The sequence below is a fragment of the Gossypium arboreum genome, chromosome 3, assembly GCF_025698485.1.
Source record: "Gossypium arboreum isolate Shixiya-1 chromosome 3, ASM2569848v2, whole genome shotgun sequence".
In the NCBI taxonomy this organism is placed as follows: Eukaryota; Viridiplantae; Streptophyta; class Magnoliopsida; order Malvales; family Malvaceae; genus Gossypium; species Gossypium arboreum.
This window is the reverse complement of record NC_069072.1, coordinates 7,771,366-7,793,620: the sequence shown is the minus strand read 5'-3', so window position 1 is coordinate 7,793,620 and position 22,255 is coordinate 7,771,366. Positions and strand designations below refer to the sequence as shown.

The window sequence follows — 22,255 nt, the reverse complement described above, 5'->3', positions numbered from 1 at the left end:
ATATCCCAATCTCACTTTCATTAGCAAGATTTGCAAGGAACCATTCTTTGACCTCCAACCTTATAAATTCCACCAACTTGTCAGCTTTAATAGTCCTCATCCAGATAAATCAACTGCGAAGCACATGGTTGATGCCCTCAATTCAATTGCATCCCCACATATCAGCCAACTCGGATTCCACAACGCTCTTCATTAGTAAGCAGTGTGTTTAGAAACACGCCATAGAAAAATTCAGATTCTCTGAGCCTTGAGGGAGACGAAATCACCATATCCACTGTCATCTCCTATCACCTTCATCAACCTGGTAATCATCAATAGCTTCATATGCAGATTTTGTGGAGAATTTATAGTGTTGGTCCTAGGAAAAGTCATCGACATCATGCGGAGGAGGCAGCTTAACTGCTGAAATGCGGGCTAAAATAGTTTCAAGGACCAAATGACATACTCTTTTTATCATTTTGTTAAAAAAAATAAGAATTAAAGACAGGTAGTGAGTGAACAAATGATGTATTTCAGACAAAAGAATAACAAATACACTACCATCTCTCAACAATCTATAGAATACAAAGCTATACTCGCTATCAACAACACTGCATAAAGAGCATCAGTAACTCTGGAAACCTGGGAAAGTTGAAAAAAAAAAAAAAAAAGAAGCACGTAATTTAAGTAAACATAGCTTAATTACAGTAAACAGTAAACAAAGCTGAAGCTAGCCATTATGAACAATAGATCAAAACATGAAGGCAATATCCTCCCCAGCCGCTAAGTCCAAAATCAAACTAATGCCATGGCAGCTACATCTTCTGTCTTACAAGAATCTCCATAGAACCAAGCACTTTAATCTACCTAATCAACTCTTGTCCAGATAGTCTCTCATGATGAATAATACCAACCTGCAAAAGATAATGCCAAGAAACTATGAGCAATCCATGACATCACTTGGTATTCTCTGTTTAGTTAAAATGTTCCAAGAAAATCATTAACAAGCATTTCGAAGTTTGAACAAATGGCCTAGTTTGCTGCAGGCTTGCATGTCTATAAAGGACACAGCATGGTGACAGCGTCAGCAAGCACCCAAGTTGCATGCCAAAACCCCAAAGGCCCCGATTACCAAGTCATACAAATTTCTTCTAAAGCTACTTTTTTTTAGCAGGTCAACCATCATGCCATGAGTCAGCCATGTCCCAAGAAACTTGGAAGATAGTAGATGACATTCTACATCAGGGCCTGAAAGGAAACCAATGATAAACAGTTTGTCTGGTTTTTAGACTTTTCTATTGCATGATTTAAAGTTTAACAATGGTAATTCCACATTCTAGGACAAGTTGCCTAGAAATTAGGTTTCAAGGGTAAATTCATTAATGAACTGGAAAAACAGCAAGAACTTTACCAAGTACCATTCGCCTGATAGCTACTTTTCAATTGTGATAACAGAGTAGAAACTTAATATGATAAGACAACATACAGGACAGGCTGCACGCGGTTTTATGTATGTTTCCAGTTACACTGACTTGAGAATGATTGGAGGAGGATCATTACATCTCAAGCTTGTCACGGGTTTTAAACTCTGAACTTAACAGATAGATATAAACATGGATTGACTGACTGCCAAAACAAAGCCTTTAAGGACAAAATGTACCTATCAAAATGGAATGCATACCACAACTGCAGCATACAAATGTATTATAGATAAATGCTACTTCAATTTTTGGATTGAAATTATTCAGGGCATATGGACAATCTTGGAGTTGACACAGATTAGTTCTCAGGTAGCCATCAAGTAACACCCTGAATAGAAGATAGTGGACCCTAAACAGGACAAACCTAAAGGCAAGGCATATTATTGAGATTTCAGTCTTGAGGGGCCTTATGGAAAGGCGATGCATGGCCATGAACCATGATTAAACAAAAGATAAATATTTCCAGTAGACAGCAAAGGTTTTAACAGCAAAACACTATAAAAATTTTGCATTCATGGCAAGAAAGAGACAAAAACTCCATAAACCTCTCACCCTCCGTTTCCATGACCTAATGAAGTATAACCATTATCTGCAGCCTACTACATGATAAGTCAAATTCAAAACAAAACGCAACAGAGCTTAGGATGCAGCATGAACCAACCTAGCCCCAACTTATTCCAATAAAAGAAACTAAGAGATGAATAGGAATCACTAAGACCAAACATGGAAAGAAGAAAGAAAGTGGAAAAAAAAAAAAAAGGGATGACCTATGCAATAGCAAAAGCATAAAAAGTTCATAGTCCACAAACAGAATTAATTTGCTGGAAAAAAGAAAAGAATAAAACCCATTGCATCTAGTATCATTATAATACAGAAAATTAGCACCAAAGCAGAAAGAGACAATTGAATGGAATTCAGAGTTTTAAAGACGTTTATAAACAAAGAAGCCACAAATATGAAGAGAAAAAAAACCGCAGCCTTTTCTCATTTATGAAATGAACAATAAAAACTCAAGAAAGAAAAGCGAAACGTTAGTGAACCTAACCAAACAGCATTATGCTAAAGTATAACTGTACTTGCTAGCCAAATTGCCCATTAGCATTTAACTACTAAATAAATAAATAATCAGCCTCCAGATCATTCTGAAATATCTCTGGCAAAAGAAACTATAAAACAGAAAAGTGCTGGTGAATTACCTCAAACTATGAGTCACTTGATTTTTTCCCAGTAACAATCTGGAAAATACGCAGGCCCCTGCTGAATGCTTCATTAAATAAGATCCTTGTCTGCATTGACTGAAATCCAGGCATCCACGACAAAAATGCCAGAGGGACCATAACAAGGACTCCAAACATTATATCATACAGCCGAGCTACAGAAACCACAGATTCCCAAAGCCTGGTAGACTGCAGGAATGGTCTAAGTACTTGAGCGATTGATATAAGTCCCCAGCCAGTGGGAATAAAAGCCAATAAACTGGTGAAAATGTCAACAAAATTAAAGGCTGTAAACTCAAGCAGTGCAATAATAACTAGTATTCCAAGAATGATGACCAGGAACTGAACCATCCGGAAATATATATGCTCCTTAGCTGCATATTTGTCCCGAGCGTATGAGATTACCAGATAAATTCCAAATGCCACAAAAATGTAGATCCAAGAAAGCAAGTATACAGCAATACTGGTACTGCCATTAGCAATACCCAACTGGTACACAATCCCATACTGGAAAAAGAAAAACCGAAGGTCTAAAATTATCTCCAGTAGCTTTCCCCAGAGGCCAGTTGTCCTTAGATGATCCTGCTCCTCATACCACCACCTTTCCCAGCTTTGCTCAGCCTTTGCAAACACACCACCATGGTACCAAATCCAGTTCATAAATTCATCAAAGTCATAAACAGTCTTCAACCAATCAAAACCAGAAGGATTGAATACAAAAGGGGCCATAATCCATGATAGGACCAGAAACCAACTTGAGATAGTCAAAGCTATGTAAACAAATGTGTCCTTAGCTACAGGGCTGTGAGATGCATAAACTGTAAGTATGAGACCAAGCTCAATAGCCTTTACAAAATGGCTACGTGCATACAGTCTATAATTTTCTGCAAAACTCTTGTGCTGAACAACAAAACCACGGCCAGTCGCCCGATACTTTGCACCACCATGAAGGACAGTCCGGCCAAAGTAGTGAGTTCGGGTTCCCATGGAGAAGGTGTAGAAAACAGATGAAAGCTGAAGCTGCATTGTTATGAAATCCCAGATAGCTTGAAGGAATCCATGCTCAAGGGAATTCTCCACTATCATTGGAAGAGCAGTGAAGAGACCAAGTTGGATGATGAACTGCTGATTTAAGATGGCACCAAGTGCTCTGTTGTTGTCACTGCTGCTAGACAGCGCAGCATTCTCAACACCACTAAGAGCCAGGTAAAGTCTGCCCCAAAGAAAAGCATATACAGTAAGAATGACCATCATCGTAGTGAAAAAGAACCCCACAGTCGTATAAAAGAACGACAACATCCTGAAGAAGTCCAGTCTATGACCCAGCCGATAGACATCTCTGCTGAGAACTTGCTCACCATTCCCACTAGCAACCTTGGCTTCAAACATAGATATTTGATTCAACCCAACATCCCTTCCTTTGCCAACCTGGATGTATTCATGATGTGTGACATTGCCTCCTCGCAAAGTACAATTAAAGCCAGCAAAAATATCCTCGCTAATATTAATCACTCTAGAAGCTTTACTGATCCCACCCCGACTCAGAAACCAAAACCTGTCAAAGACATCTGGATGGCCATAATGCATTCGAATTTTCAAAGGATTTGCCAAGACACGTTGTCCCAAAGTAACAAAACTTGTTTCTTGAGCTGACATAAACCAAGCAAGTGATGAAACAGAACCAGTAAAAATGTGTTCCCTGACTCCTAAGATAGTTGGCTTTCGTATACCATAGTACTGTTTGTATTCCTCCAAGAGATTGCGCATTTTCAATGCCTCTTCAAAATAGTTGTCTTGGTTCATGTCAATAGTTTGAACAGCATCACCACGGGTGAAGATAAGAGCGTGATTTTGATTTTCTGGCTTGCCCTCTCCAAGCTTCAACGGACCAGGCAATTTGACACGATAGATCTCCACCTCCTTCTGTAATTGCTGATCATACTTCACAAGAACAGAGTAATACTCCTTCTCATCCCTCCCAGTTGAAACCTCATCAACATAGGCTACTCGAAGAGCTTCATGCTGTTTCATCAGATACAGGATTTCCTCAGCATGCGGATCCTTTTTGGCCTTCTGAGCCCCATAAATCTGGCAAGCAACCACATATGTGTATTTCATCATACACGTGCCTTGCTCGTGGCCTTTGAATAGCAGACCCAGAGAACTATTTGCTCTGCCTAAACTTCTGGAAGAAGGCGACCTTTCAGAGTTGAAACTGTCCAAACCACCATCTCTCCGCATAGAACCAAGTTCTCGTGCCCCTTCTCTAATATCCATCTCTGATGCAGAATCAAGGAAAGCCAGCATCTTCAGAGCTCTATAATAGTACATCATTCCTCTGACAGTGCGTGAAAGTGTCTGGCCTCTGTATGATGCCCAGAGCCTCAAATCTCTCATCTTGGTTGTCCATATCTCATCATCCTTTACCATTCCCTCTCGTCGCATTCTTTGCATGAAATTTTTCCACTCATCATCATATATGGTCTGCAAGTAATATAGGATCGAAATCCCATCTTCATTCTCAGTTCGGAGTTGTTCTCTGCTATAGAGCACTTCTTCGTTGTAGTAAGGTGTAAGGACACTAAAAGCCATCATCTTCTCTACTTGGGGTGCATGAGGCATATTCATAAAGAGCGAGTTGCTAAAGAATGCAATTCTTCGTCTAGCCTCAAGATTAACAGGAATATTCTGCATAGAATCCCTGGAGGTAAGAATTGTATGCAAGCGCCTAACTTGCCTATAGAACTTCTCATCACTGGGGTCAGGCAACTTAACAGCATTTTCAAACAGCAATCCAGCCATGGCAGCAGGGTCACGAGGAGCCAATCCATCCTCCCTCAGCTGTTCAATGTTCCTTTTGTCTTTGAAAAAATCACGGACAGCAATCTCATAAAGGGCCTGCAAAGTATTAACCACCTGATTCACATCCTTCTTGGGCTTAGTCAAAATATCAACAAGTTTTATCAACTTCATATGAAGCTGGGGTAGTGCAGTCATTCTGAATGTCTTGGTGAATCTCTCGATCTCGATAGAATGATCAATTTCTTGAAACAGAACAGTGAGAATGGAATGCTCTTCAGACTGGACATTGAGAATTTCAAGCATCATGTGCTTGATACTGTCATATGCTTCAATCACGGCACAACGTCTATACTCACTCTTGCATATTTTATACCAAAGCCACTTATCAGGAGCATCAACCAACTCTTTTGCCTGGCTGAGAGCAAGCAACAGCTCATTACATAGCAACAAACATGGCCAGCGAATAACCCTCACATTCCAAGAATTCTGGGGCAACTCTAGCAGCTCAACTTCTCGATCAGAGATGATATCTTCTTCCCTGAAAATGGTAATTATCTCATTCCATATCAGAGCAAACTTGTGAGCCTCAACCTGGTTTGATTCAAGCTTCCTAAAAGGACGCCCAAGCCCATATCTCAGCTTCAACCGGTGAATAGCATCATTAAACTTGCTCCTAAATGTTCCTCTGGCATTCAATAACTGCTCTTCAGGCATCAGATTGAATTGAATTGCACTGGCAAAGAACTGAAACCTCAGCTTCAACTGTTGAATGTTCCTAATCTCTCCCAAGTGCAGGAATAACCCCACTCCTGCTCCCACAAAGGCAGAATAGATTGAATACCAAATCTGAATATCCATCAAGTAAATGAACACCACAGGCAGCCACAACAAACCGACAGCAAATCTGTTACTTCCACCGAAAATCTCATGCCATTCATAGGGCACATCCTTAAGATCCAACATTAGTTTCGTAGGTCTAATCATTGGTTTGATCTGTAAGAAATAACTAAATGCAAATTTTGTAGCCAAAACCAGTGCCCAGAACAGAGTATATTTAACATTATCAACTAGCCCTTCCCTCAATCCCCGACCAACAAAGCTCTTACTCTGAAACCACCAAGACAACAGGTAAAAGATCTTCCAATTTGTCTGCTCAATAAAGTTCCTAATCCAAGGAATCACAAACAAAGCCAATGCCAATAACTCAGGTAACACATAAGCAAAGGCTATTTGTAAAAAGAGGCGCACCCTCCTATCAGCCTCAGCTGTCCAATTTTTACCATGGTTATTCTGCCAGATCCTTCCATAACAAACTGCAAAAATCACTATCCATGCAGCAGCAATCACCACCTTTAACACCATCCTAATGCCGAGACCCAAGGTTTCTCTCGTCACACGGCTATACTGCATCCCTGCATCTAATAAAGCCTGCAAAAACCTCATCCCACTCCAAGTAATAAACAATGTCAAAATCTTAACCCGACAATTTCTAATTGATAATGCTTGCCACGGATACTCCTTCTCTTCCCAAGCCACAATAATAGCCGCCTGAAGAAACAAAAACAGCATCACCCAAAGCCTATCAAAACTCCTGTAAAGATTCCAAAACGACCTTTGCTCAACGAACCCAGTTTTCCCGATATGTTTACTCTTACTGGAAGTAACGAAAAAATTACTGCCCACATCAATCGGCCACTTGAGTTTCTGAAAACACCTCTTACTCCAAAAATACTCATTCAAATCATCATAATTCCTCCAAGCAGTATGCGGAGCTGTTCCGTTCTTGCTGCTCTCCACTTCAGCCTTTACAGTCTCGTATATGGGTTTCACCACACAGTTCAGAAACGCGTTTTCTCCGGATATCGACGGCATAACAGGCTGACCAGTATTTTCGTCGATGTAATCTTCGAGAATCTTGTTTAACTCCATGGCCATGTGGTGGAAGATGTAGCAGATGCATTCAGGCATGAAACGAAGATTAGCAGATTCGCCCCAAATCAACAAATATAGCCCCACGTACAGTAACTCCCGCCGGTGGTCAGAGTTAGAGCGGCTGCTGTCAGAGATCCATATGTTGGACTTTTTGCCTAAATAAGAGCACCAGCTAGTATAGTTTTTGAGAAGCTTACGGCGAAACCTACGGAGAACGCTAGGGTCGAGGGTGTCGATGTTGTCCGGCGGAGGAGTCAGGCGCATCTGAGCGTTAGCCAAGTGGAGCACAAGGTGTTCCCTCTGGTTCCTGACGTTGTCGTGTTGGAAACCGAAGAAGAGAGCAAGCCAATCCAGGAGGTCCATGGAAGGTTGCCATTGAGCATAAGGAGGCCTGCGCAGATCTCCAACGGCGCGTAGAGCGGCGGCAGCGGCGCGTACTTCTGGGAAACGGAGGGAAGGGTGGTCGGCAAGTAGGTTGTGGACGGGGATTATGTTGTAAGGTTCATCTTCACGAGCCGTTCGTGTTGGGCCCGACTGGTTGCCGGGACGGTAACGGAGAGTCATTGCATTAAAAAGAAAAAGAATAAGGGAGTTTGAACTTTGAAAGATGTTGTAGCCGGTTTAGAGTTTTTTTTTTTCTTTGAAAAGAGAAAGCGGAAATAAACCGAGAAAGCGGGATTGGGCGGGTTTATTACGCGTTTAACTTTTTTTAATGTTTTATTATTTTATTTTTGGTAAAGTGAACATTTTGAAGCTTTAACCGATATCTTCTTTTTTTTGTTCTTTTGGCGTTTTCCTATATTTCCAGAGTCTAATAGTTTTAGAAATATTGGGAAATTAGAATAAGATGATATTTTCTAAAAAAATATTGGGAACGAAAATTTATTTGATAATAAGATAATATTTTATAATAAATAGTAAGTTATATAAATTTAATAATAATTAATATATAATTAAATTTTAATTTTAATTTATATATTCATATATGAGAATAGATAATAAAACATTAAAATTAAAATAGATAAATGAAACTAAATACGATTTAAACAAATATTTATATTTATATTATTAAAATATTAATATTTTATATTATAAAAATGTTTAATATGAATATATACGTTTATTATTAAAATATTAACATGAATATTCAATATTTTATACTATAAAATATTAATTTATTATACGATTAATACTTTTTTATTAAAATATATATTTAATAGTAATTAATGTATATCTTTAATAATATTAAAAATTATAATGTTTGATTTTAATATTTAATATTTTTAAAACTTAAAAATATATTTTATTAATATAATAATATTTAGTATTATTTAAATTTATTTTATATAAAATCAAACTACTAATATTTTTCCAAAAAAATGACTTAAAAGCTTATTAAAATGAAAAGTTATTTTTGTTTACTACCAAATTATAACCCATTCTTATCCTAAATAAAGAAAAAAAAATAAGCTTATAAGATGGATTTATTATATTAGTATTTTTGAAAAAAATTGATTGATATATTACTAAATTCGACCAATATTAGATTAGAAACTCACCTAATTAGACTCCAAAATGAGTGACCACAAAACGAGTAATAATGGGGTATTAATAATCTCATGTTTACACCTATATATCGTTTTCTAGTATTTATATTGCTTTCAAAATCTTCTTTAATGTTATGTACACTACAAGTTTTATAAATTTAATCGGGATTGTTTTTCTTTGTTTAAATAAACACCATGCTTTGGAAAATTCAATAAAGTTACCCAAAAAAATCATGCATTCATTTACTATGCAGTTTTTATTAAACAAAAAAGAGCAAATAGTGACTGAGGTCTAAAACCTTCTTTTAACAGGGCAACTTATCTCATCGAAGGTTGGGAGATTGAGCGGAGCGCTTTTGGGGTTTAAGCACATGGACAAGTTTGAACTGCCCCCACCACCTTAAGCTATCATCCAATTTTTAAAATAATTTGATTAAGTCATCTTTCATTAGTCTAACTATTTGTTTAGGCATTACACATCAGTTTAAATTTTAAAATTTAAATTTAACATTTTCAAAAAATTTAATTTAAATTGTAAATATGTATACACCTATGATTAGATTGAAATGTTAAAAAGCAAAATGTATTATTAAAAATTAAAAGAGTATTTTTTAATACGTCAAATCAAGTAATTTAAGTAATAAGCTCACACTAGATTTAAGTTGACATTGAATGTAATATTAATCCTTTAATGATATAATTATAATATTTTAAAATTTAGACCATAATTTAAAGATATTTGATACAATTAATCTATGTTTAAAATTATTTTAATATTCTTATTATTTAAATTGTGTTTTAAATTAGTTAAAAGGAATAGGTGAATAGGTAGATTTGAAGATGACTTCACAATAATTCAATTAAAGCTACAATATGTTTTTAATCCAATTTGTCCACTTACTTTTATTTATCAAAAATATCAACTTGAAAATTTAAATATAAATATTTTTTATCTATATAATTAAAAAATTTATTCTTAAAATACGTGAAATTGTAAGTGAAAAATTAGAGAATTCATTGAAAAATTACAGAGTACAATATACAATTTATTTTTGGTGAATTACAATAATAAAAAAAGTCTGAATAACTAACGTCGACTCAAACCCAGACCATATCTAAGATAATGAACACCCCTAACCATAGGCCATTACATGAGATTCAATATAATATACATTTTAAAATTAAGAATAGAAATTGTATTAACAAACATATAGTTAAAATTTGTTGCACGTATATCTTTCCCGTTAAATGGCACAGAATTTTCCTGTTAATTGTTTAGTTGAATTATAAAAGTACATTTGAACTTCTTCTTTTTCTTACAAATTCAAATTTATGATTATCTGAAATTGTATACCAAACAGTAAATACATTTTTCTTGGGGCAGAGCTTTTCGAAATTCCCCCAAGACTTTGTCCGCCTGCCTGCCCATTCTTAATGCAGAAGCCACAAGTGTACGAATTACGAGGACATTTTCAAAAGATAACAAACAAAATTTGACGATTTGCTCTCTTCTACTCCAAGTAGTTTCCATATCGCATATCAATTTTACGCGCTGAATTCATTTATAAGCAACCACGATTCCAAAATGTAAATCATACACTTTAAAAAGAAAAAAATCTATTTATGTCTATAGTTTTATATCAAATTTTTTAAAATATATAATATAAATTTTAATCCAATTCAATTGGTTCATATTGATTCATTAGTAAATCGATTTTTTATCTATCTCTGAGCGATTCAATTTAAACAACATAATTAAAATGAAGCATAACTAAATTTAAGTAGAACCCGTTAATAATGTTATCAATTGATAAAAATTAAATAAATAAAGTGACTAAATTCTTAAATTTAAGAATAGAGGATTAAATTTTAAAAGTCTAAAAATACAAGGATTTAAGAAGGAATTAAAGTGAAATATTAAATATAATTTTCTTTTCACTGATGGGTACAAAGAAAACTTAGAAAGATCCACTACTTTTTTATATTATTAAAAAATATTATTTAGATCACATTTGCATAAGAGTTGTCTTATAGTATATAGAAATAAAGGATTAAAAATAAGGTATAAAAAAACTTCTTTTGAAAATTAGGTTAAAAACATATATGGTAAAACTTTAGTTCTAGAAAGAATATTGTTTAGAGATTCCGCTTTCATAAGGTCAAAAAGGGAGGATTTGCACTCTCTTGATTCGACACTACAATTTATTGATTGAGAAGATATATTATTCATAGAAATTTTAAATTGATAAAAAGAAATGAATGGGAGACACACAGAACAAATGCTTTTTAACTTTCTTTTTCTTTTCTTTTTTTTTGTAATATGGAGAAATATTTATGTATTAGATAATCATTTTATATTTAATTTTAATTTTTAAATTTAATTTTATTTGTTTTCATTTATAATACACTCATCTCATTATGTGATTATATGCAATGATGAATTAAGGGTCGGCAAGGGTTTAGCTCCTTAAAATAAAAATTTCTCTTTTAAGATTATTATATTTTTAAATTTGTAATAATAAAATTATATTTAAGTTTTTCAAAGTATGATAAAATTTTAATTTAATATTTTAAAAATTATAAAATATAAATTATTAAAATAATAAAATTATATTTTTATTATCGTAAAAATATAATTTAATTTCGATCTCCTTAAAATTTTTCTTTTTTATTTTGCCTCTGATTATATGCTTTAAACTTTGAAGCAATATCTAGGAATCCTGTATAATAATTGTGGTTAAACCCCTAAAAAAGAGAAAATGGATGGAAATTGGGGCTCACATGTCTTTCATATAGAGACAGAATCGAAGTTCCAAGGTGTTAAAAGGATGGCTTTATTTTGGGGGTAGTAGCCTCTCAAATCTATGAATTATTTTAAGGTGCTTCATGTAATTTAGACTATTTCAGTATCCAAATTTCCATTCATAATATATGTTCGTTGTTCAATTTGATGGGATGTGATTACTAAAAAAAAAGCCATTATATTTTAATTTTAATTTAAGAGTTTTCTAGAAAAAATTAATTTTAAAATATATATAATTTTAAATGATTTTATTTTTGCTAAGTTTTTTCCCTAAATTTTGATGTTCCTTTTAAAATATCTCGGTAAAACTTCATTTTATATATACAATTGTAAGCATTGATATCATTGTTAAAGGTAAAAAAATTTATGCGATATAATGATATAATTTTATTTTATAAATGCTTCAACATATATTTATATTAAAAATTACATTATATTTGTATTTGTAAATTTTAAAAAATGTATTGCATTAAATCAAAGCACAAAAGTGCAGACACTGAATTTTTTTTTTTGGTAAAATGTGATTAGTTAGCTCATGGAGGAAAAAATAGGGAATGAGAACACAAGGCATAGAAATAGAAGACAAGAAGTGAAAATATCCCTAAATCAATCTCAGATCCCAAGTTTAAGAAGAACCCAGCAATCCCATTTGTTTACAAGTTGAACATAATATATTCATATCTGGAATTGATCTTTAAGAGCAGAAGTCAAAGCAAAATTATTTTTTGTGTAAATACAATTTTTTTAAAAAGCAAAACATCGAAAATGTTTATAATTTTTAATTTTAAGATATTATTTGATAATTTTTTTTCAAAAACTTGTATTAATATACAAATATTATTAAATTAAAAAATTGTTTCTAGAAACTAGTTTATTTTTAAAGAAAATAAACAGGACCCTTCCTTAGATTTCTCCTTTAACAGCATAAAATTCGACAGCATTATGAATTGAGAAGAAAGAAGCAGCATGAGCATGTGTTGAGAAAGAGGTCCAGGCAGGATTAGCACGTGAAGTTCCATTCCATGCCGCATTCAATTAGATCCATGGGGGTGGGTTGGCCAATTTTGATTAAATTATTATCATGGGATGGGATGGGATCACATTTTTGTATAAAATTTTGAAAAAGGCTGAGGGAAAAGAGAAGGGGTATGGTATCGTGTCATCTAACGACTTTAATTTTTTCCATTTTCATTGTTATTCACTTCTTCATGATGATTATATGAAATGGGTGGGTAGGTAGGATGGGTTTGACTATATTGAAATTTGAAAACCCATACAGGGTCAAGGGTTACCAACCTAATGCCACAATAATTAGTTAATTAAAATCCTATTAATACATGCCACCAATTACCTAAAGTTGAAGAAGGTTAGGTGTTACCTATCGGGGATAATTGTATTATGAGTAGGGGTGAGCGTTCGATCGAATCGAATCGAATGAAAAAATTTCAAGTTAATTGAGTTGATAAATCATATTTTATCATCCTAATTTGATTTGAAATTTTCTCGAATCGAGTCAAATGAGATAGAATTCGAAACGAATCGAATCGAATCGAATATATTTCTTCGAGTTAAATTTTAAAAAATAATTTTGGCTCCTTGTAACCACTGTCACCTATCATAATAAAATTTGTCCACCTTAATCAAATTTTTTAACTTTCATCACCTCATAATTTATTTATTAATTTTTATATACGGGTTAGCTTCTTTGCTTGCTTAATTGTTTCAATTATCTTGATTCTTGTCACTATGTATTTTAGAATTAAAAATATATTAAATGTAAAAATGTGATTTTTAATAAAAGTTATTTTAAATTAAAATGTGAAATTGATAACAATATAAAATTTTAGCACGAATATTTTATGGCATAATTAATAATCCAATTTTAATATAAATATTCAATATGACTAAACAAGTCAACAATATAAATAATTTAAAATGTGAAATTTAATTTAATAATATAAATAGTATATATAAATAAAATGATTACTATTTATGTTTAGTGATATTTTTGGATAATTTTGATTTTTATTTGAGAGTAAAGAGTGAGAAGTAAAAGTCTAGGAGAAAAATAAAAAGTTTTGGGGAATAAAAGTTTGAGGGAAAGTAAATGGGGGGTAAAATTTTGGAGAAAAAATATTAAAAAAATTTGGCGGGGTGATGGGTTTGGGGTAGATGGGAGGTGGGATGGGAAGGGATTAAAAGTTTTAGGGGGAAAGTGGGAGGGAGTAAAAATTTTGGGGAAAAACAAAAAGTTTTTGGGAGTAAAATTTTGAGAAAAAGTAAATGGGAGAGTAAAATTTTGGTGAGAAATGGATTTTGGGTAGATTAGGGGGTTGGGATGGAAGGGGAGTAAAAATTTTGGGGGGAAAGTGGGAATGAGTAAAAGTTTTGAGAGAAAAGTCAAAAGGTTTGAGAGTTTAGGGTAAAAATGTAAAATATTATAGTTTGATATTCGAATTATTCGAATTATTCGAGTTATTCGAATTCAAAAACTCAACTCGATTCGAACTCGAAATTCAAAAAAAATTTGGGTTGACTCGAATAACTCGATTCGTTTAACTCAAAATTCGAGGTTTTTTTTTTATTTTTTCGAGTCGAATCGAATTTTGCTCACCCCTAATTATGAGCCTATCTACTTCACACACACAAACACGCAGCAGTGTCTTTTGTTAGGATTTAAAATTAGTAAGAAGTTAATTCAGGCGCAGTTAATAGTTTGGTAGTAAGATAAGATAACATGACGACCATTCATTCTTCCATTGCACCTGCTGCTGATTTATCAACTGAGGAAAAGGAGTAACTCTTCTAAAGCACCAAGAAAGTTGAGGTTCTAGACCATGGGATCTCAAATCCTTGCCGTATCGTTTCTTATAAACAAACACTCATTGGGAATGAGTTTGGTGATTATCAACAATTCCTTTCGGATAGTTTGAAAGAAATGGATGAGGAAGTTGATGCCAATACACCCCAAATTGTTGAACACATTATTGAGGAAGTTAGTATTATGAAGGCCTGAGATTCATTTGGTCAAATCTCCGTAATCTTTCTGATCTTATCCAAGAAAGAATCGATTATATGCTTTTGTGAATCCTAACTAGAGGTTACGCATCTCCCTTGGGTTCGCTTAGATCATTGTCCTTTGCTTATTTGTCTTAACAATCATACTTGGAAAAAATGAAATTGGCCTTTCCATTTCCAATTAATGTGGTTTGATCATCCTGAATTTAGCCACACTCTTGATGGTTTTTTGTCTAACTCAGATTGTTCTCTATTAGACACTATTTCCCCTTTCATGAATTATTTAGCTTAGTGAAATAGATCTATGTTTGGTAACGTTTTTAGGAAGAAGAGCCTACTCTTGGCCGACTTATTAGGGGCTAAGAAAGCTTTAGCTAAAGCCCCCTCAAATTTTCTTATAGATCTCCATAATTCTCTGCTTGAGGAATTGGGTTATGTTCTAAAAGAAAAGGAATTCCTTTGGGCTTTGAAATCCTGAGTCAATTGGATTATTGATGGGGAACAAAATACTAGATTTTTCCATCTATTTATTTTAGTTTAAAGGAATTCTAATAAAATTGTAGGATTGAATGACTCCATTCGTAGATAGGTTACTGATAGGCCTAGGTTGGAATCTCTTGTCATGAACTACTCTAAGCTGTTCACTACCTCTAACATTGCTTCTTCCAGTCAAATCAGTAGCGAAGATATTGTTTAGTCGCAAATCCCTAACTCAGATAAACTGTAACAACCTATTTACAGTGAAATCAGAATAGTGATTTCGGGACCACAAATCCAAAGTCAGAAAATTTATTTTATTATTATTTTATGGCCTACAGTATGATAGAAATACCTTATAAAAATTTCATTAAGAAATTTTACAGTTTACATGCTTAATTTGATAAAATGACTAAATTACATAAAGTACAAATGTTGTGTTCTAATAGCTAAAGGTATTAAATAGCTATAGAATTTTAAATTGGAGGTCCTTAGATAGTAGTTAGCCATAAAGTTGTTAGTGAATAAGCATGAGTAGTCATCATTGGAAATCGAATGCATTATTAAGGTTAATTTTAGAAATTAGTGATTAAAGTTATAATAAATAAAATAAAATAACCTATTATTATCATCTTCCATCAAAATTAAAAAAAAAACCTAGCCATGGAAGCTTGAAATTTAGGCAAGCTTATTTTGCTCAATTAGGTATGATTTTTATCCCGTTTTTGATGATTTATATGTTTCCGGGATCGTTGTAGCTTAATCTAGCTAGCCCGAGGATTAATTTGCAAAACTATTAAAGTATTAGGGTTTTGCTATTGATGAACATACTTGAGTTCTGAAGTTTAATGATAGAAAATGAATGGTTGTTGTTAGATAAACAACTTTTATAAAGAGAATTTTGATGAAAACATCAACTAGTGGCTAAATTGAAAATGTGATAAATTTATGGTAAAATTTGTGAAGTTTTTGAAACATATGGGCTGCTATTAATATGTACAAAAATTGGATAGGCTTGAGTAAGGATTAAATTGCATGAAATTTAATTTGTTAGCCTCGGGACTAAAGTACAAAGGAATTAAAAGTATAGGGCAAAATGATAATTTTGCCAAAATTCCATACTGGATTAAATTGAATGGAAATTATATTGAAATGAGTTAAATTCATTCGTATAGATCCTGTCAGACCTCGTGCAGAGTTAGGTTGAGGCAAAGAGAAAATATCGTATTAGTTGCCTCTGTATCTACGTACACTTATAGAGATAAGTTCGTGTAATTAAATTATATATATTTATATGTTTTAAATTGAATTATATGTATGTAATTTGTATAATTGCCATGTATAAATACCGACCGCATATCAAATGATTACCGAGTCCCGATTGAACCTTAGGAATTCATAGGATACAAATGACATGTCATTAGAGTTACCGATTTGGTTGAGGTTTTGCATGAGTTGTGGACACACCACACCTCGTATAAGCTTACCGATTTGCAGCTCATGAGAGCTTACCGATTCTCAATTCATGTACATGAATTGATACATTTCAGTTCAGTACACCTCGTGTGTGCTACTCGAGTATCCAATGATATTCCAAATGGTTCAACGGGCGATGTTCTGTTATGAGACAATATGAGTTTGATACGAATTATTACAGGTAAATACATGAAATACATGGAAATGATATTACATGATATATTGAAACATGAAATGGATGATACATGTATATGAAACTTGCTTAGTGATTATGTTCATCCATGTTTATTGGCTATTATATGTGTTTTATATGGCTAACATGTTGAGGATATGTGTTTAGGCTTTTGGCCAAATTGGTTTGAATATGTTTTGTATGCTTACCTTAAATGTGATTGAATGGTAAGTTAATTTCTTTGTTATATGAACTTACTAAGCTTAAATGCTTACCATGTGTTATTTTCCATGTTTTATAGTAATTCAGAAGCTCGTTCGGGTTGGAAGCTTGTCGGAGCTATTTCACACTATCAATCGGCTCTTTTGGTACTTTTGGTTAATTAATTCCAGTTATAATGACATGTATAGGTTAATTTGGTCATTGTTGGCATATAAATGTTTTATTGAGGCTAGCCACTTATATGACTTGTGTTTGGTATATTTTGATGTATATATATGTATGGCCTTATCATATTTGATGTGTGTTGATACGGTAGAATGAAAAAGAGTAAAATGTGGTTTGAATATGCATATATGTATTTGGTCATTTAGGTAAGTTTGGATAGTTGGTTGATATGTTTTTAAGTTGTAATTTGAGGTGCCTAAGGGCATATAGGTTGTATGTGGTGATATTTCATGTTTAAGACTTGATTTTGACTTGTTTTGAATGTCTATTTATGGCTTGGTTAAATGCAAATTGTTGTGTTTAGGTTGGTATCGAATTATGTGAGAAATGTGGCTTGACAAATGACCTATTTTCGTCCACACAGGCAGAGGTACGGGCGTGTGTGACACACAGCCATGTGACATAGCCGTGTGTCCCCTGTATCTTCTTAAGGGTGCAAGTCAGTATGCTCACACGGCCTAGCACATAGGCGTGTGGCTTGGCCGTGTGACCTAAGTCAGGAAGTTACACAGGCACGGACGCGAGCTGGGACACGACTGTGTATCCCTATTTTGAATGTCCACATGGCCTAGGACACGAGTGTGTCTCTTGGCCGTGTGAGTCACGCGGCCTGACCACACAGCGGTGTAACCTCTGTAGCTTTGAAAATTTTTAATATTTTTGAAAAATTCTTTCTGTATCCGATTTAGTCCTGACTTGTTTTTAATGTGTATTTTGGGCTTAGAGGGCTCATATAAGGGACAATATGTATGATTTTGATTGGTTTTTGACATGAATGCTATATAATATGAAATGTTTGCATTTTTTGACTATTTGAAATATCTGTTTATTTAATCTATAAATTTCAGTAATGCTCTGTAACCCTGTTTTAGTGACAGATTCGGGTTAGGGGTGTTACATAAACTGCATTTATGTGAGGAGGTTTCTGAGGTTGAGATAGTTAAGGCGGTTTGGTCATTTAAGGTTATTAAAGCTCCTAGACTAGATGATTTACACCCATCCTTTTATCAATGTTGTTGGCAAACGGTTCGATATAAAATGATTAAATTAGTTTTGGAGGTGTTTCAAACCTCTTTAATCCTTGACAAGCTAAATGAGACTTCAATTTGTGATTATTCCTAAATCTAGAGATGTTGCATCGATCTCTCAGTTTAGACCTATTAGTTTATGCAATACTTCTTATAAGATTATTAAGAAGATTCTTGTTATGCGTCTCCGACCTATGCTCAATAAAATTTTATCTCCATTTTAAGGCAGTTTTCTCCCCAGGCGCCAGTCTTTGAATAATGCAATGATAGTGCACGAATTTTTCCTTTCTCTTCCACAATGTAAGGGGTAGAAAGCAATGATGATTATTAAGTTGATTTAGAAAAAGACTATAACAAACTTGAATGGAGCTTTATTCAAAAGGTCCTTACTTACTTTAGGTTCTCACCCAGTTGGGTAAAGTTAATGATGAACTGTATTTTGACGACATACACTTTGATGCTTTCAAACGAGTCAAAATTGAATAGTTTCAAATAGTCTAGAGGAATTTGTCAGGGTGGTCTCTATCCCTCTACTTATTTATCCATTGTATAAGTTCCTTAGCTTGATGATCCTAAGAGCAATGGGTCTTTAAGATTGGTCTCCCATTCGAGCCTCTAGAAGTGTACCCTGGCTTTCTCATCTATCATTTGCAGATGATGTCATATTAGTAGAAAAAACTGATGACAATATGATATCCTTTATTTAACAGATTCTTCAGTAATTCATGGCTGAATCTAGCCAAACCTGTAACACCTTAATCTGAATCCGTCGCCGAAACAAGGCATTACTGGAGTTCTATATAACATTTTCAAATAAACCAGGTCAAATACTATTCACTTTCTAATTTAATTATAGTATCCCTCAAATGGACCCTCGAGGCCCAAAACATGCATTAGAATCAATTCAGGATTAAATCGAGATTTTGAGGAATTTTTCACAAACTTCTAAAATTTTTCTCACTTGTAGGAGTCACACACCCATGTGAAAAATAAGGCTATTTTCCAAGCCCTATTTTTCACCCATTTCATACAAAACTTGCATAAAACTTTCCCAATACCAACCAACCAATTCAAGCATGATTTTCAAGCCAATTTCAAACATTTAACATGATATGTATGCTTACAACCTTAACTCATACCTTACCTTTCCATAAAATACATTTTTAAATCTAATTAACCCAAAATGTATTAAGCATACATATATAATCATAATTTACTTTATAGGCGTATCAAAATCAAGTTATTAATGGCTAGATTACATTCATCCAATTCATCATTAACATTGGTATTAGTAGCCTGTACATGCCATTAACTCAAAATGAAACGTTTTTATTTACCAAAATGTGGTGGTTGATAATGTGATGTGGCTCTGACTTATCTCTGACCTCTCGAGCTTTCGAACACTATAAAACAGGGAAAAATGAAACGGGGTAAGCACTTAGTGCTTGGTAAGTTCATGTAACGAGAATCTAACTTACCATATATTTTCATGAAAATTTAAATCAAACATGCACATATCCATAACAATAGAACATTTGCCTATCACATACAAACTCATCCCATGAATTAGTCAGATAACATCATATAATTTCAATACATAGATGAATGATGAGCTCATTAGTTCTATGATTCCATGTACTTGCCATTTTCTATATTTATCCCGTTGAATTTCTCAGAATTTTGATGGATTTCCAGTATACACTTATAGCGTACAATTTCAAGTCCGTCAATTCATATTTATTCTTTTCAGAGAGCACACTCCTGAGTCTCATTTCACACAGTGGGATTACCAGTCCAGGCTAAATCCCCGTAACATATGCTCAAAGAGTATTTATCAGGATTACTAGTCCAGGCTAAATCCTTCTAGTGACAAATACTCTATAAGTTCGATTTGGATTACCCGTCATGGCTAAATCCATTCAATGATACATATATTTTGGGATGGCTATATTAGGATTACCCGTCCTGGCTAAATCCTTTTACTTTCCCATGTAACATCCTTTTTCAACCATCCATCGAATTCCTTTTATTCAACTGAGATTATTTTTCCTTTTCATCAGTAATATCAAACATTTTATCATATTCCATACATTGAACATACAATTAACATTCATATCATATAACATGCATTTCAAGCATTTTAAGATTCAATGTTAAGTTACACAAACTTACCTCGATGTTCATTTGTTAATAAAGTCTACTAATCTGAGAATTTTTCCTTGCCTTGATCTAACCTCGTATTTGAGTCGTCCGGATCTATATAAATGAATTTAATCATCAATTTCATTCAATTTATATTCTATTGTGTTCAATCTACACATTGGGCAAAATTTCCATTTTGCCCCTAAACTTTTTATTAATTCCAATTTCGTCCCTAGGCTCAAAAAATAAAATTCATGCAATCTAATCCTCGTTCCGAGCCTAGTCGAAATTTCCATATATCATTTATAGCACCTATGTTTCACAAAATTTAAAATTTTTCTTTGAATTTCTCAAGTTTACTATTTAGTCTGTATTACACAAAACTTTTAACTAATTCTTCAATTTAATCCTTTACCCAATTCTAACTTGAACTTCTATCAATTCAACCCCTAATTCATCAATTAATTCAACATACATCATGTCCAAAAATCTACTAACTTTCAAATTTTCAACATATACTAAGTAATATTTTATTCTAGGATCATAAAAACTTGAAAATTATAAGAAAATAGACTAAATTGACTTACCAATCGAGCTTGGAACCCTAAAAACCTTAATTTTCTTTTTTCTTTTTCTTTCTCTTTCTTTCTCCCCATGTTCTTCTCTGTTTCGTTTGCTTTGTTTCTTTTATTTCCTTTCTTTTATTTATTTTACGTTATATATATAATATAAAACAATATAATAATTAATATAATACTTATTTATTAAGTAAATATATATAATATATATATTTCAACTAAAATATCTCAAATATTTCAATGTTAAACCACCTCAAATTATAATAATGGAATATTTCCCTATTTGGTCCTTTTAACTTTCTTTAATATATAATTAAACTTTTACCTCTGTTGCAATTTAATCCCTTTACCTAATTATTTTTAATTCAAAGAAATTCACTTAACTAAAATCTAATTAACTACACAAATAACTTCGTAAATATTTATTAAAAATATTTATGAATCCAATTACCGGAACGTAGTCTCGAGAATGCACTTTTTTTTAATTTAGTCATTTTTAATCAATTAACCATATAATCAATAAAATTTTCTTATCAAAATTTTCATGCAGCATTCCTATCATAATATATATCATGCCATAATATGAAAACAAAATTTTCTTTTTAGCTCGGATTTTTGGTTACGAAACTACTGTTCCGATTTCACTAAAATTAGGCCGCTACAAAACCATTAATTTTGAAAAATCACTGTACTTTTTTCTCCCAAGTACGCCAACTCTAGAAAGGAAAGTATATCGATTGCTTTAGGTATAGGAGAAACTCTGGATTTGGGGAAATATCTTGTGTAATACCCTGAAAATTTTTACAGTAAGATATTATCCTTGATATAGTAAAATAAGGAAATAAAGTGACAAAAAGGGAAATTTTGAGTTATGTCAATATTGAGAAGTATATTATGATATATTAATTCAAGAAAGGACTAAATTGTAAAAGTGAGAAAAGTTTTGTTGTACAAGAGTAAATATTCATAATTTGGGGGGTTAAAGTGTAAATATGAAAAAGTTGAAGGACCAATAGTGTAAATAATTTAAGATTGGAATGATCTAGAAACTAAGGAAAATGGATGAATTAGGACCAAATTGAACAGATGAAGAACTATGAGGGACTAAATTGCAATTTTACCAAATTAAATGATGACTCAAGGATGGAATTTTAAA

At 33.1% G+C, this 22,255-nt stretch overlaps 1 protein-coding gene and 1 non-coding gene across 2 annotated transcripts; both read right to left on the bottom strand.

Moving 5' to 3' along the window:
- Positions 1–423: 423 nt before the first annotated feature.
- On the bottom strand, positions 424–8,127 carry LOC108475990 (callose synthase 12). Its single transcript, XM_017778022.2, has 2 exons — positions 2,657–8,127; positions 424–893 (listed from the first exon to the last, which is right to left on the bottom strand). The coding sequence occupies exon 1, from the start codon at positions 7,973–7,975 to the stop codon at positions 2,663–2,665; it is 5,313 nt and encodes a 1,770-aa protein (XP_017633511.1). The 5' UTR covers positions 7,976–8,127; the 3' UTR covers positions 424–893; positions 2,657–2,662.
- LOC128290903 (small nucleolar RNA J33) lies at positions 4,942–5,022 on the bottom strand. Its single transcript, XR_008280681.1, has one exon. It is a non-coding gene; the product is annotated as a small nucleolar RNA J33 (small nucleolar RNA).
- Positions 8,128–22,255: the final 14,128 nt, after the last annotated feature.